The sequence below is a fragment of the Lipotes vexillifer genome, unplaced genomic scaffold, assembly GCF_000442215.2.
Source record: "Lipotes vexillifer unplaced genomic scaffold, Lipotes_vexillifer_v1.1 scaffold153, whole genome shotgun sequence".
Lineage (NCBI taxonomy): Eukaryota > Metazoa > Chordata > Mammalia > Artiodactyla > Lipotidae > Lipotes > Lipotes vexillifer.
This window is the reverse complement of record NW_006774670.1, coordinates 2,134,673-2,151,048: the sequence shown is the minus strand read 5'-3', so window position 1 is coordinate 2,151,048 and position 16,376 is coordinate 2,134,673. Positions and strand designations below refer to the sequence as shown.

The following is a 16,376-nucleotide window of genomic DNA, read 5'->3' as shown; positions in this document are numbered from 1 at the left end:
TTAATGTTTGCCAATTTGATTACTATGTATCTCGGCATGCTTCTCCTTGGGTTTCTCCTGCCTTGGACTCTCAGCACTTCCTGGACTTGGGTGGCTATTTCCTTTCCCATGTTAGGAAAGTTTTCGACTATAATCTCTTCAAATATTTCTCGGGTCCTTTCTCTCTCCCTTCTCCTTCTGGGACTCCTATAATGCGAATATTTTTGTGTTTAATGTTATCCCAGAGGTCTCTTAGGCTGTCTTCATTTCTTTTCATTCTTTTTTCTTTATTCTGTTCTTCAGCAGTGAATTCCACCATTCTGTCTTCCACGTCACTTATCCGTTCTTCTGCCTCATTTATTCTGCTATTGAATCCTTTTAGTGTAGTTTTCATTTCAGTTATTGTATTGCTCATCTCTGTTTGTTTGTCCTTTAATTCTTCTAGGTGTTTGTTAAACATTTCTTGCATCATCTCTATCTTTGCCTCCATTCTTTTTCCGAGGTCTTGGATCATCTTCACTATCATTATTCTGAATTCTTTTTCTGGAAAGTTGCCTATCTCCACTTCATTTAGCTGTTTTTCTGGGGTTTTATCTTGTTCCTTCATCTGGTACATAGCCTTCTGCCTTTTCATCTTGTCTATCTTTCTGTGAATGTGGTTTTTTTCCACAGGCTGCAGGATTGTAGTTCTTGCTTCTGCTGTCTGCCCTCTGTTGGATGGGCTGTCTAAGAGGCTTGTGCAGGTTTCCTTATGGGAGGAACTGGTGGTAGGTAGAGCTGGTTGTTGCTGTGGTGGGCAGAGCTCAGTAAAACTTTAATCCTCTTGCCTGCTGATGGGTGGGGCTGGGTCCCCTCCCTGTTCATTGTTTGGCCTGAGGTGACCCAACACTGAAGCCTACCTGGGCTCTTTGGTGGAGGTAATGGCAGACTCTGGGAGGGCTCACACTGATGAGTACTTCCCAGAACTTCTGCTGCCAGTGTCCTTGTCCTCATGGTGAGACAGAGCCACCCCATGCCTCTGCAGGAGACCCTCCAACACTAGCTGGTAGGTCTGATTCAGTCTCCCCTGGGGTCACTCCTCCTTCCCCCAGGTCCCAATCCACACACTACTTTGTGTGTGCCCTCCAAGAGTGCAGTCTCTCTTTCCGCCAGTCCTGTCGAATTCCTGCAATCAAATCCCGATAGCCTTTAAGTCTGATTCTCTAGGAATTCCTCCTCCTGCTGCCGGACCCCCAGGTTGGGAAGCCTGACGTGGGTCTCAGAACCTTCATTACAGTGGGTGGACTTCTGTGGTATAAGTGTTCTCCAGTTTGTGAGTCACCTACCCAACAGTTATGGGATTTGATTTTATTGTGATTATGCCCCTTCTACTGTCTCATTGTGGCTTCTCCTTTGTCTTTGGATGTGGGGTATCTCTTTTGGTGAGTTCCAGTGTCTTCCTGTCAATGATTGGTCAGCAGTTAGTTGTGATTCTGGTGTTCTCGCAAGAGGGAGTGAGATCACGTCCTGCCAAGGAGAAATCTTTAAGATGTCATCAACTTCTTGCTTGTTGGCCTATTATATGAACAGTTAATGTATAATATTGCTACATAATGTTTCTGATTGATATTTCCACTAATAGTTAAACATAGATTACTCAGTACTGTTTGATAATGATTATCTTATATTCTCTGTTGAAGTTATTTTTTATAATTTCATGTAAGTTGACTGTATCAGCTATAAGTTATTCACTAATATTGATCACAAATTATGCTAGTCTTGTTGGGAGAAACAAAGTGTTTATGTTATTACTTAGTACTGGACAAGACTAATTTTACTAGTCCTTTTTTAATTATTATTTGCATATTCAAATACACATCTTTCCATAAGCAAACCAGAATGTTGTTTAAATTAAAAAGTAGAGTAATTCACTAATTTGTTGTATAAAAAGGTAACTATATTTGTGAAATTATATTTAAAGGGTAGTACCTCTGAATTTTTTAAAAATTGTTGTGTAACAAACAAATGTCCCTGCAAAGATTTATTTATACAGTAAATTTTATTACGTGCTTAATGCTGTTCTAGGTCTTAGGGTTTCCTGTATGTAGTCCTAGCACTATCTTGTGTACCATAAGATACAGTCATGCTTATTGTCTTGTACAGAGCTTTCTAAAAGGACTTTTTAAATTTTATAATTAAAAAAAGTTGTTTTTTTTGTAATTTGATTTGTTTCTGTTTGCAGAGCGCCCTCTTCACTACACAGAAAATGTGTTGGAACAGGTGCTTCGGTGGAGTTCATTAGCTGAACCTGGATCTGCTTATCTTGTGGTGAAGAGATTCTTAACCATTGACACAGTGAAACACTATAATGGTAGGTGCTGTTATTTCACATTGCAACTATGATTGAAAATTCAAGTGGTTAAAGGATAATTATTATGGCACAGGTGTTTTCTGAAAATGTAAAAATGAGTAGCTAAATGAAAAATCTACTGCCATTATTGTTAGAAAGAAGAATATATAGACCAAGTGCCAGGGTCATATTTTCCTGGTGGGTCAGACTGTGGTAATAGTTGGTTAATTTGACCGTATCAAATTAAAGATTTAGCAGGAATGATTCATCTTTTTAAGGTTTTGGGTTTATTTTATTTATTTGCCCTGCTTAAGTGTTTTCCTAATTTTTAGATAGATGGTGAATCATCTTAAATTATATTTACATTTGAAAGTTCTCTGAGCATTCAAGAATCGCAAGCTCTGAGATTGTATGCTTGTTATAATTCTCACCTATTTTGTAGTAATATTGGAAAACAAATACAAAATAGATACTTCCAATAAGGATATTTGCCATCCAACTGGGAGAAGACATGTATACATGTAAGGTTAAGTAAGAAGTTAGCTAGCACGGGGGATCCATATAAGACAGTCTCTGAACTTGTTTGAGGTATCAAAAAACTTTCATTTTGAAACTTAGATTCTTCTGTTATGCTGACATCATCTGACAGATTAGAAAAAGATTTCTTGCCACACTGTCTATAAACCAAGCCCGAAAGCAGAGGATTCAAGTTTTATAAGATAAAATTTACCACAACTTTTATAATTCATATTGATAATAACCATTACTATTTATTAATCAGGTATTATAAAATGAACTCTGCATACCAAAACTCATTTATACTTTTTTTAAAATTTCTCCAGGAGTTATATTATCATTTGAATTTTACAACTGAGAAAAGGGAAGCTCAGAGAAATTAAGTAACTTGCCTCCAGATCACACATTTATTAAGTACTAGATTTGAGAACAGATTGGTTTTACTTCTAATTATTAAGAAAAAAGATGGGGAGGTTGGTACAGTTCTTAAATGCGGTAAAGCTACTTGGTATGATTGCAGACTCTCTAGCTAGCAGCCATAAGTCAGCAAGTTCTTAATTGTACCAGGCTAATCTGATATGTTTCTGATTTCATGATAATCTGGCTACTATAACAGACTACAGTAGACTAGATGGCTCATAAACAACAGAAGTTTATTTCTCACAGTGTGGAGCCTAGAAGTCTGACATCAGGGTGCCAGTCTGGCCAAGTTCTGGTGAGAGGCCTCTTCCAGGTTGCAGACTGGGGACTTCTTGTGTCCTCCCAGGGCGGAGAGCAGAGAGGGGAAGCGCACTCTCTGTGACTCTTACAAGGGCACTAAGCCCATTCCTGAGGATTCCACCCTCGTGACCTCATCTAATCCTAATTACCTCATAAAGGCCCCACCTCCTAAAACCTGATACCGTGTACGTAGGTTTCAACATATGAATTGGGGAAACATAAACATTCAGTCCACAACTCTGCCCTTCATATCTTACAATTACACAAAAGTATTTTTACAAAATGCAAGCAGTTTAACAGCTTCTATGTCATTCTGGTCTTACTAGCATCTAAATAAACCCAACATGTGTTCTTTTTGCTATAGAAATTTAGCCTTTAGACACCTTTATCTTGTTTAACTTCTTTCTTACTCCTACATATGATTTTGGCCACATCCTCTGTATACTGCTCAACGATTGCAATAGAAATTCTCTCTCATCATATGCCTGCTACAAGCATCCCTATCATAGAGCAGTGATTGTCAGGTGGGGGAGATTTTTGTCCCCCAGGGGGCATTTGGCAGTGTCTGGAGATATTTCTGACACACTGGGTCACACTGGGTAGGGTGGTGCTTCTGATATTTAGTGGTTAGAGACCAGAGATGCTGCGAAACATCCTACAATGCACAGGAAGGCTCTTTACAACAAAGCATAATCTGGCTCAACATGTCAATGGTGTCATGTTGAGAATCTCTGATTTAGATAACCTTTGAAATCTGGCCTAACTCAAATTCTGTTATTCTTTCATTTTAACATTGAGATAAAGGAAACTATTGAGTTTATGAACAAACTCCTGCCTGCATTATGAAATACATTATAGGTTCTCATGGCTTCTTTTCTTTTAGAAAATAAGTCATCTTTTCAGGTAAATTTTAATTTATTTTTGGTGAGAATTTTCCTTTTTCTAATATCCCTCAAAAATGTCTCTTAATTCTCCATGTTGCAAAAACTTAGCCCTTGTTTGAATGCTAGTGAACTGGCTATGTGAATAAAACCAGACAAGAATAAGATCTTAAAAGGCTATAATATAAAGGAAGGTTTTGTGCAGGTGGGCCTGAGGGATAACCCAAAGCAAGGATACCATTAAGTGCTGTATTAGCAATGTTAGATTGAGTGGGTTTAGAGCAATCACATCTGAGTAAAATCTTTGTTGTTTAAGGGCAACAAGAAATGGTCGACTGACAAACTATAAATTGCTCTACCCACAAACTAGGTAGGAAGATTGGGCATTTAATTGGGCATTAAAATGATGCCTCACCTATTGTACATGTCCTCTTTTGGGGGTTATGAGTGTGTCCTGTTTTGAAAGCATCAGGCTTCTGTAAGGTCTAGACAAAGCACCTTGCATAAAAACTGGGGAACCCAAGCAGTGGAAAGCAGGCTTACATGACTGTTTCTGAGATTTGGATGAAATATTCTCTAGAGTAAAATGTCAGTAAACTCTTATGCTACTCTCATATCTCCTGCATTCCTCTGACAGGGTGGGAGCTATGAAACTTATAACTGCCCCTGCACTCTACCCTCCTCAGCTGGCCAAACCAATATGCAACTTGTTATTATGATATCAATAGTTCTTTCTACCAGGAAATTATGTCCCTCTGCATGAAAAAAAAAAGTCAGGTTTTAGAGTAACCCTCAGGAAATACATTAATTAGACCATTTCATATTAGTAGTTATGTACTTTCGGTCAGAAACAGGAGTACCTATGAAGTAAATGTTTAACTTTCTTTTTTAGTTTTCTAGCCAATAAAATTTTTATAAATGTCTTTAATTAGAGCTTGATTTATATTCAGATTGTCAAAGTAAAATCTTTTTCATTATGGTTGGTTTTGCATCTGTGTACATTTAGGATTGTCATTTTAAAGAAGGTTTGGCCTATTGTTTGTTTTTAAATCAACTTCTAAAGTCAAGATTTTTTCTTATAGTCGTGTCTTACAGTAACCTGGGGATTCTAAGTACTTCTTATGGGGTACCCTGTGTGATAGATTTTAGGTTGGTTAGGTATTCAGTCTACTTTGTCTCTGTCTTGGCAAATGTCTCCTAAATCAATAACAGTGACCACCTACTCCAGAATTATTGCTCCATTCATTACATGCACTACTACTTAAAATTGGGATCTAAAAGGAAAATAATGAAAGTAAATCAAATGTGATTTCTCTGTCAATTTGTTAGCAGAAAAACTGGAATCACCTCAGAAACACATGGCTCTTCACAGCAGAAAGGAAACAATGTTAAGGATTTCTTTTCCTTTCTTAAGATTTTCTTATTCTAACCTGGGGGCCAAGTGGAAATTAGCACAGTTTGAAACAAGGCTGGTTGGTTACAACCATACTTTTCTCTCAGTAATGAATAGCTATTGTGTTAATATTTTCTTAAAACATAAAGTAGCACTGACACATCCTTCGCACCTGTCTCATCATACCTGACACCTAATTGCCACAAACCTTAGTGTCTGTCTACCTATCCTTATCTCTTCCTGTCTCTCCTTTATCTACACACACACACACACACACACACACACACACGACTTGCATTTCATTAATTGCATGATGGTATTTCTGATTTTATGCAACAAATTATAGGCATATACTTTTGTTTGATACCACCTTCTTGCTTAATGAAAAATTTTATCAAATAATAAGTTTAGGGGTTTGGGGTTGTTTAGGGGTTTTAATTTTCTCAATTTGTTCTTTTTATCTCAATAGTTTAAAATATAGATATCACAAGAAGGAATAGACTTTAGAGTCAAACAACACTTAATTTCTGCTCATTCATTTAAGGCAGTGAGGAAGCATACTTTACTTTTATACAAGTATGTAAGAGTAAATGAATTTTCTGTTGCCTCTACTTAAAAATCAATTCTGTGTTTTTCAAAAGCAGCATTGTATTTCTGAGAAGCATTTTGGGCTATTGTCATTATTGTAATGAGGAGGTAACTAACTTGAAAAGAAAAATAATAGTCTGAATTTCTTTTCTACCCCATGGATTATGGCTGAGACATTGAGATAGGGAGAATGAAACTTCATTTAAATTGCCATTTAGACTTTGTCAGAGCTAATCATATTAGACCATCTTATATTATCATTATCCCACATTAAGTTTCAACATCTCTATCACAAGTTAGCCATAAATTTATAGCTTCTATAAGGTTCCAGAATAAATAATTTTTTGTTGCAGAAGTCTTATTTTAAGCACTAAAGTTCTTTAATATTACCCCCAATAGAATGTGATACAACAGAATCAAGTTTTAATGATCTCAATGGGGAAGAACTACTTTTAAGATAGAAGATGTAACTCAAATGAAAATGCGTATGGGTTTCTAAATTTAGATTGCCACATATGACAGATGCTTTGGAATTAAATTTACATTAGAATAGAATAGTTCAAAATGCAACTGCTTCCAGCAAATTCAGACCTGGAAAGCTGAGCCATCCACTATCAACTGACTTAAGAAAATAAAGGAAAAGTCCAGCAAAAATAGTATGAGTTCATAAATCATAGTCTAGCTGAAATAGTTTATATTCCACTTCCATCATATCTTTTTAAATCCAAAGATGTGTAAAAGTTGAAGGTAAGATCCAGTCCACTTCAAGTGGAAGTATTTTCTCGGAAATTGATGATAGAACAGAAAAGTAGTGTTCTACTTTCTACAGTTTGCTGTGTTGTCAGTAAAATGGTGTGGAATCTCTGGCACTTTTCTAGTCAGTCCTCCAGTATTAAGTATATTTACAATTTTACTGCTTAAGGATAACCTAATTACAAAAGGATGTTATCAGGCTGCTAGTTCTATTAAGCATTACTTCTTCAATACAAGTAACAAAGGAAAGTATACTACCCAGTCGTAGAACTAAATTTTATTAAGTACATTTTGAGTGAATGTCATGCAGTGAGTGAACTATATCAAATTCTGCTTCCTCCAAATTATAAAGAATATATGTGTTCTATATAATCAATATCAAACAAAGGAAAATATGGATAATTTTTAATTTGGAAGAAATTTCTAGATTTTCAGGCTGCAAATATTGCCAAATATCACTTGGTTGTGGCACATTTTCAAGAGGATGTCTCATGAAAACTGCTTGTCTCCTTCAGCAGTTAGAGTACATGCGCAGGGGTGGAACTTGGTTTTTCAGATAATGTACAGGCCTGAGAAAATAGTCTTTGCCAGCAAAAGAGGAAGGGCGACACATAGAGACCATGGAAAATAGACCCATTTGTTTTATATTCCCCTTTCATTGCACAGATCATATATAAGAGATAAATTGTTCATAGTTACTATGCATTTACTGGGCGCCAGATGCTGGGCTGATGGCTTTGCATACACCATGTCATTTAATCTTCCTAGCAGTCTTATGGGGTTTTTTACTAGTACTCTCTAAGCCTTTTATAAATGGAGAAACTTGGACATGGAAACGTTACATAACTCCCTCAAGGTGACCTGCTGGTAAGTGGAGGAGCAGATTTTAGTTTTTAAAACTCTTGTAAATTCAGTCTATAAATCACCAGGCCTTTGGAAGGGTAATTTTTTCTATACTGTTTACTACAGACTCTGCAGTACAGAAAAAAATGATGTCTGTCCTCCATTAGATAAATAAGCAATTACATTCTGCTTGCTATGTGCTAAGCACTCTTCTAAATACGTTACATACCAGATCTACTAGGTGATCACTGTATAAATCCCTATTTTGCAGGTAAGGAAACTGAGATTTAGAGATTACTACCTGGGATCCAGTGGAGGATGTGGTTGTCATTCAAGCCCAGGTAGTCTAGCTCCAGAGCAAACTCTTAGTCACTGTGCTATGTTAGTTCTCACATAGGTTGGGGAGGAAAATTTAAAGCCCACAATTTTTTAAAAAGCAAACATGAAATTATTATTTTTTCAAGATCAGATGAGATTGGGTGCATTCAGGGTGGTATGGCCATAGACTGAAATTATTATTTTTAAGAGCAAAATTATGAGACAAACATGACTTTTCATGTATTCAATGCCTAACTTTTAGAGTTTTAAAGACATGAATAACAAGTATGGACTGGAGTAGTTAGAAAAATTCTTCAAGGATGAGTTGGGTCCAGAAGTGGGGGTAGAATTTGTATAGAACCAAGGAGAATGGAATTTCCCTTAGGTTCACCCAGATGATCAACTTCAGTCATGCCACAGAGACACAGATTGGTTTTACAAACAGTGTATTATGATCAACTGACTTATAAATAAATATTATATTTTAATTTAATAGCTTATGAAGATGAGTAGGGGGAGTCTAGTTTATTTATTTAATCCTTGAAAAGTCAGGGAAAGAATTTTAGGCTTTTAATGTTACATAAGTAAGACTTCAAATAGTTAAATAAAAGAGAGTTTTGGAAAGGGTATTAACATGATAAAACGGTATTTGCATAGCACAAATCTGGAATTATATGGAGCCATTAGAAAAGCAGGACATGGAATTATATAATCCTGGTGTCTAGGTATTAGGTAGAAAAGGCAGGGGTTAGGGAGATGATATGGGAAAAGAACTGGAATTGAACCCCAGAGAGAAACCTTGAGAGAACAATGGCTGAACTGCTAGATGACTGGACATGAAGGATAAAGGGGGAATATGTATTCTAGAAATACCATTCCTAGTTTATGTTACCCCCCTGCTTCTCTCTCTTTGTGTCTCTCCCTATCTCTGTCTGTCTCTGTCTCTCCTTCCCAAGACCCTCCAAGCTCCTCCACAGATCAGTTATTTTATTGGGATTAGGGGCCACTAGTTAGGAATTACTGTTTTTGTCTAAGAACTTGAGGTTTTTCAAATGATTTGGAAAACTGTTTTTTTTTCCTTTGGGTGGGGAGATCAGTTTCATAGTCTCAGTAATATCAGTAATATGATGTCTGTTCTGTTTAAATAAATAAATTTGACCATTCTGCGTGGTTTCATACATGTACTTTTTAAGGGCTTTTCTAATTAATAACAAAATTACAGCACAATATAACTAAGAATACCAATCTGTTATCTTACCCAGTGTTAACTCTAAAGAACCTTCACTAAACTCAACTGAGCCTTCCTTCCTTGTCCGAGCAAACACCTGGAGGGGGAAAGGGGTTTATAATTCTCTAATGATAACAGTGTCTCTAGATCTTAAACTTTCTCCCCAGGATGAGGTAGAGGGAGTGAAAATATAAGTGGGAAGTACTCCACAGTTGAGGGACCTGGCAGTACTGGAAAAGCTTGGAAAAGTGAATTATTGGAAGCCATTTAATTCGTATCCTTCTTTGTGTTACACACTGAGTCATGCACAATGTCCCCAAAGTACATAACTTCATCTTGGCCCTTAAGCGATGGGTATTTTTTCTACTTATTTTAACATTGTGTGAGCTGTTAGAAATTCTTCTAAGTTCTCAGTATTTATCATGGAACTTAGTGTTTCAAGGTTCTTTTTGGTCTTTCCTTCTCCTTAACATATATTCCTCTCAAAGCCTCCTCCCGAGTCCCTTAATAATCTGTACAAGATTTAGCTAAGATAATTACATACGATTTTTAAAACTAAATTTTAATAAAAATGCAACCAAAGGTGTCAACAATATTTTTTTTTCCTAAGCCTGTTTTCTATTTGACCTATGAGTGGTTTACTTTAACACCGGACATACGATTATTTCTTATTGGTAAAATTAGAAAGCTTTATTAAATTGAACAAAAATCTTAAAAAAGTATAATCAGAAGGTGTGAATGGAATTGGTTTGGCTTGAGCAATATATAATATCTTTATCTCACAACTTGATTATAATTTAATGCTCTTAAAATACTTCGCCTATTTCTAAATTAATAGTATTATAAATGCCTTTCTCCACTTTTCTGTTCTAAATCAGCTGAATCACTAAGCCCACCCAATGTTTTCTAAATTGCTTACCATATTTCTCCTATCAGGATATATAAGCACTGTTTGTTAGTCCATGTTCACTCTGTCTCTTACACTGCACTGCAAGTCCAGAAATCATCTCTTTTGAGGTTACTGTATATTATTAGAACCAAGTGCATACTGGACTCGATACTCATGAAGAATGAATTGATATCATATGAATTTTGCTGAATACTACTTTTATATTTTTTCCTTGATCTTCCTATTGCATTAAAATACATCTTCTTTCAAGTCTTTTAATTGGATAAGTGTTATTTTTAATTTAAATAGAAGTTATTTAGCTATAAAATATTACTTAAAATATTTTTCTATAGAATTAAATATTAAGAGATTATACCAGAAGACAAATGTTAGCAGTGTATTTTTCAGAAATTATTTTAAGGTCACAGACCACCTAAAAAGAACCTATTTTAGTATAACATCGCAATTGAAAGAATGTTATCTGTGACCAGTATGCAGATCATGAAAACTATTGGGGCTTGTCAGTTACTTTTGTTTGCGGTTAGGATCAGTGATGTGATTAATCATGGGGATTTTTGCTTCCAGGTTGTCATCCCATGCTCATATTTGAGTTATAAGGCACTATTTCAATTTTTTCTAACATCCGTCTTCTTATACTAACTATAATTGTGAACGTCTGTGTAGTATTTGCTGTATAAGTAAAGGTTTTCCCCAAACCAAGGGATGCTAGGTTTTAGATTGAGTTTTTCTTTCTAAAATCAAGTTATTTGTAAATTTTAGAAACTCTGCATGAATATTTAAAAATTATGTCACCTTAATACCAGGAAATTGCTAAAAGCCCTCATCCTGATATAATGTCTCACGCTTCATCTTTTATGGACATGATCTAATATGAGGACAACAATCTGCAGGATAAGTGTTATTACTCCTGTTTTACAGGAAAAGTAGGAGTTGACCCCAGAATGACCATGTCGTGGCTACTTGGCTTCAGGTTTCTTTTCTTTCCACCGTTCCTCAGTTCTCAAGTAGGCGGTTTAATACTGTTGGGATTTCAAGAAGAAAGCTGTAGACTAGAGATACAGTGATAAATTTATTCGTGATAAATCTACACAATTTCAACTTTTTTTTTTTTACCAAAAACGTGATTTTTAATACAACTGTTGAAATGATTTCTAAGTGTGGGACACTGGCAGTATTGCATGAGCATTATTAGCAGTTTTGCCTTATTTACCCTTACCTGTTTCATAGGAATAGGAATTTCTCTAATGTCTCAAGAATTCCTGGATTCCTGAGACAGGATTCCAGAAGAGATTTCTCTTTTACCTGTGTATTTTGCATTGTTTGTATGAGTGCTATTCAGAGAAATAAAATGCAAGCTGAGTATGTAATTTTAAATTGCCTAATAGCCACATTTTAAAATACATATATAAACATATATATAAAGAAATAGGTGAAATTAATTTTACTTGTATCTTCTATTTAAACTCACATATCCAAAATATTATTATTTCAACATGTAATCAGTGTTATAAAATTGTGATATATTTACATATTTTTGGTACTAATCTTCAAAATATGGTATATATTTTATACTCATAGCACATCACAGTTGAGACTAGCCATGTTTCAGATGCTCATTAGCCAGTAGCTAATTGGACAGCATGGGCAGGCCTATGTATTATAAATAGATATATATAGATCTGGTTACTGGATCTATGACTTATCCAATACTCCCCTGACACAAGGTGTTCCCAGAAATTAACTAGAGGCTTCTTAATGGTAGGAAACAAGTTATTACTCTATATCATCAAAACTGAAAATACAAAAATGTTTTATATTCTATTCCAAATAAATGAAAATGTACCCAACTTACAAAAGTAAATGTTGTACTTTACAGAGAGGAAGGCCCTGGAAAGTATCAAAGAGGGAGTCTTGAAAATCAAAGAAGAACCATCTAAAATACTCTCTGGAAATAAGTTTCAAGACCGGTATTTTGTTTTACGAGATGGCTGTCTCTTTCTTTACAAGGATATGAAGGTATTTAATATATGTAGTATTTGAATATGTATATACTTTTGTGTGAGTGTTAACATTCTTATTTCACGCCTCTCAGCCTTCTCTTTTGGAAGTCAAGGCCTCTAGTAAATAAAATGTACAGTAAGCTGATGATTACTTTCAGCCTCTGGGATATGACATTAATGCAACTAGTAACACAGTAAAGAACTCCCTATACGGCCTTTCTGAGCACCTCATATTTTTTAGGGCAGAGATTGACTTAAGTTCTAAAGAAAAGTCTAATATGTGTTACATAAACTAGCATATAAATCAGCATCTCAGTCAATAAAATTAAGAGAATGTGTCATGCCTTAAGGCAAAAGTGGCTTGAGTTTAGCAAATGGAAATGAATAAAATGTAGAGTAAAAAGGCAAAACCCAAATGCTAAATCTGATTAAAAATTAAATCTGATTAATATATTTCCTATACTCTTGAATGAATTAACTCGTAATATTGTATTTATTAATTGAATCTTACTGATGTATCCCAATATGTTTGAATTCCCTAACAGCTTTTATTAATGAATTGAGGAGTGGAGAGAGGGCTTAGAGATGAAAAGGAGGGAGTAGGTATAAGAATATTGAACTTAGCATCAGAAAACCTCAAAACCGCCAAGTTGGTTGTGTGAATAAGAATCTTAAACTGTCATCCTCAATTTCTAGATCTGTAATATGATGATGATAGTATGAGTCCTGCATGCCAGATTGTTGTAATGCTTAAATAAGAATATATATAAAAGTTCCTTTTCAACTGTGAAACATATATATATATATATGTATGTATATGTATATTAGCATGCTCATCAAAACAGCCCACTAAGAATATGAATAGGGAAGTTCCAGTCTGAGAAAAATCTATTCATAGTACATATATCTGAAAAGGGACTCATTTGCACAATATAAAGAACTCCTCCAAATCAACAATAAAAAGACAACCCAATAAAAATTGGGGCAAAGTATTGGACAGACATTACAGGAAGGAAGACATAAGAATGGCCAATAAGTGGTTGAACCAAAAGTGCTCAGCATCATTAGTTATCAGGGAAAATGCAAATTAAAACCACAAGATATACCATTAGTACAACTAAAATCATAAGGGTGACAACATCTAATGTTGACAAGGACGTTGATTAACTAAAACCCTCATCAATAACTGGTGGAAGGGTAAAATCACCCAATTACTATTAGAACTTTTTTGGCAGTTTTTAAAATTAAGTTATTCATACATCTACCCCATGATTCAGCAACTCTATTCCCAGGTATTATATCCACTAAAGCACTTGTTCAAGAATATTCACAAGCAGCTTGATTTATAAAAGCTAAAACCTGTAAATATTCTAAATGCCCATCAATAAGAGAATGATATATTCAGACAATGGAATAATATTCAGCAATAAAAATGAATGAATGCAACCACATGGGTGAATGTTCAAATCCTTGCTGAGCAAAAAAGTTTGACCCAAAATAATACCATATGAGTCTGTCTATAAAAGGTCTAAGAAGAGGCAAAATCATTTATGGTGATGGGAGTCAGAAAGTGTTTGCCTGTGGTGTGGAGAAGGTTTGCTACTGAAGCAAGGAGATAGGGTCAGTAGGGTACTTTCTAGGATAACAGAAATAAATGTTCTCTATCCAGTTTTGGGTGGTGGTTACATGGGTATATATAGTAACATTTCTACTTCCTTGAGATTCAAGCAATATCCAAGCAATTCTTTTAAATGTGGAATGACAGCAGGACCTAAAGCTACTTTTTTCCATTGAATTCTAATATTCGCTTGAGTAAGCATTGCTTGCATACTTCAAGTGTGTGTGACGCTTCACCATGTTGTGTTTTGGAGATCTATAAAGAAGGACCAGACTAGTAACATCTATTATTTAATACTGTATTGTTATGAAGGAAGAATTATTAAACAGCTTTCCAAAGTTCTATAGCCCCATTTAGTTGTGGCTTCTACTGAGCTCTCCACACACTGACCACTGTCCTGTATGTTCCTCCAGCAGGGAAGCCTCCAGGTGGGCATAAATAAATTTTAGTAGCATTCTACTTAGTGTATCCATTTCATGTTCATGTTCTTCAAGAACAGTGGAATGTCCAGGCAGGGAGCTAACAAAACAGCACTGAATTCCACAGCCCTTAATTCCTCTCTTCAGAGGGCTGTATTATATACTGGAAGTCACACTTTGTTACTCCATCTGATAAACCTAGCAGGGAATCTGTGTGGGTATCAAACGATTGTTATCGTTTATTATCATTTGATATCATTCTTCACTTTTTTCAGTGCAGGAAGAGTGGAGTTTGCAGAAATAAGGCATTTAAGAGTTTGGGATTATGTGAGCCAAACACGTCAGATTTTAAGGTTCATGAACTGTAGGTTTATGTTCATGAAAGGAAATGCTAAACTTCACAGCTGCTTATTCTAGCCATCTAGAACTCAATCTGATTGAATTTTGTTTGGTTTTCTTCAATGCGTCACTCACCTTGATCTTCATTAGACTCATTTCCTTCATCCTTGTCCTTCCATTTACATGTTGGTTAATTGTCACTTGTGTAGTTGGATATCTGCTTAGGGTATTTTAAAATCATCATGGACTTTTTAGTCCCATTAAGGAACCTACGCTTCCATTGTGTAGCAACAGAAGGTTGCTAGAAACAACTAGTAGCAATAGAAGTGCAGTCATAATGGCCCCAACTAACATTCAACCCGTTAATCCATAAAAAGCAGAGTTCTATACATTTCGCTTTGATTATCGCACTTTATCTTTACAACAATCCTATGAAACTAGTGCTATAGTTATTCCCCCTTGACAGATGAAGAAATGTAGTATACCAAGATATTACATAACTTGCCCAAGATCACTTAGCCTATAAGCGACAGAGTCAGAATTCATTCCCAGATGTCTATTTCCAAAGGCTTTATGCAGAGGCTTTATTGTTTCTTACTATAGAAACAATAATTTGTATTATTTTGGCTTGGTGTTATTGCTGATGGAATTTTATTTAAAGAGGATAAGTGTTTTTCATTTTAATAGTACCAAATATTTTCAAATATGACACTTTACACAATTCAGGTTTTTTATAATGTTTTTCCCCAAGCTGATGTAAATTTTAAAACCTGCCACAAGGAAGCCTATTCATGGAGAAATTATTTTTTTTAAGATGAAATGATTTTGTAATTGAGCTAAAGAATTTCATCCCTTAACAGAATGTTTTTAAGAATTTTTATCTTTCTGAAAGGATCATCCTGCTTAATCTAAAATAATTCATACAAACTGGTAGACGGTAATAGTATCGAGAGCTTGTCTGAAAGACAGTGTTCTTTTTTTTGACATTTGAATTTTTTTCCCCAGGTTTATTGAAGTATAATTGACAAAAATTGTATTTATTTGTTATACAACGTGATGCTTTTGATATACCTATACACTGTGACATGATTACCACAATCTAAGCTAACTAACATGTTCATTACCTCACATAGTTTTGTGTGTGTGTGCACTTGTGGTGAGAACATTTAAGATCTACTCTCTTAGCAAGTTTCAAGTATACAATACAGTACTGTTAACTGTAGTCACCATGCTGTACTTTAGATTTCCAGGACCTATTCATTTTGCATAACTGAAACTTAGTACCCTTTGATCAACACCTTCCCATTTCCCCCACTCCCAGCCCCTGGAAACCACCATTCTACTCTCTGCCTCTTTGTGAGTTTGACTTTTTTAGATTCTGCGTATAAGTGAGATCATATAGTGTTTGTCAGAAAGATAGTGTTCTTTTTTTTTTTTTTTTTTTGTGGTACGCAGGCCTCTCACTGTCGCCACCTCTCCCGTTGCGGAGCACAGGCTCCGGACGCGCAGGCTCAGCGGCCCTGGCTCCTGGGGCCACACGCC

The 16,376-nt window shown here is 35.5% G+C and overlaps 1 protein-coding gene across 1 annotated transcript in view; it reads left to right on the top strand.

Annotated features, from left to right (window-relative positions):
* Positions 1-16,376, top strand: part of ARAP2 (ArfGAP with RhoGAP domain, ankyrin repeat and PH domain 2) — a 183,717-nt gene that overhangs the window by 134,137 nt on the left and 33,204 nt on the right. The window contains exons 26-27 of the mRNA XM_007449426.1: positions 2,201-2,329; positions 12,335-12,474. Of these exons, the coding sequence (XP_007449488.1) occupies positions 2,201-2,329; positions 12,335-12,474 (269 nt within the window). The remainder of the gene's footprint in view (positions 1-2,200; positions 2,330-12,334; positions 12,475-16,376) is intronic.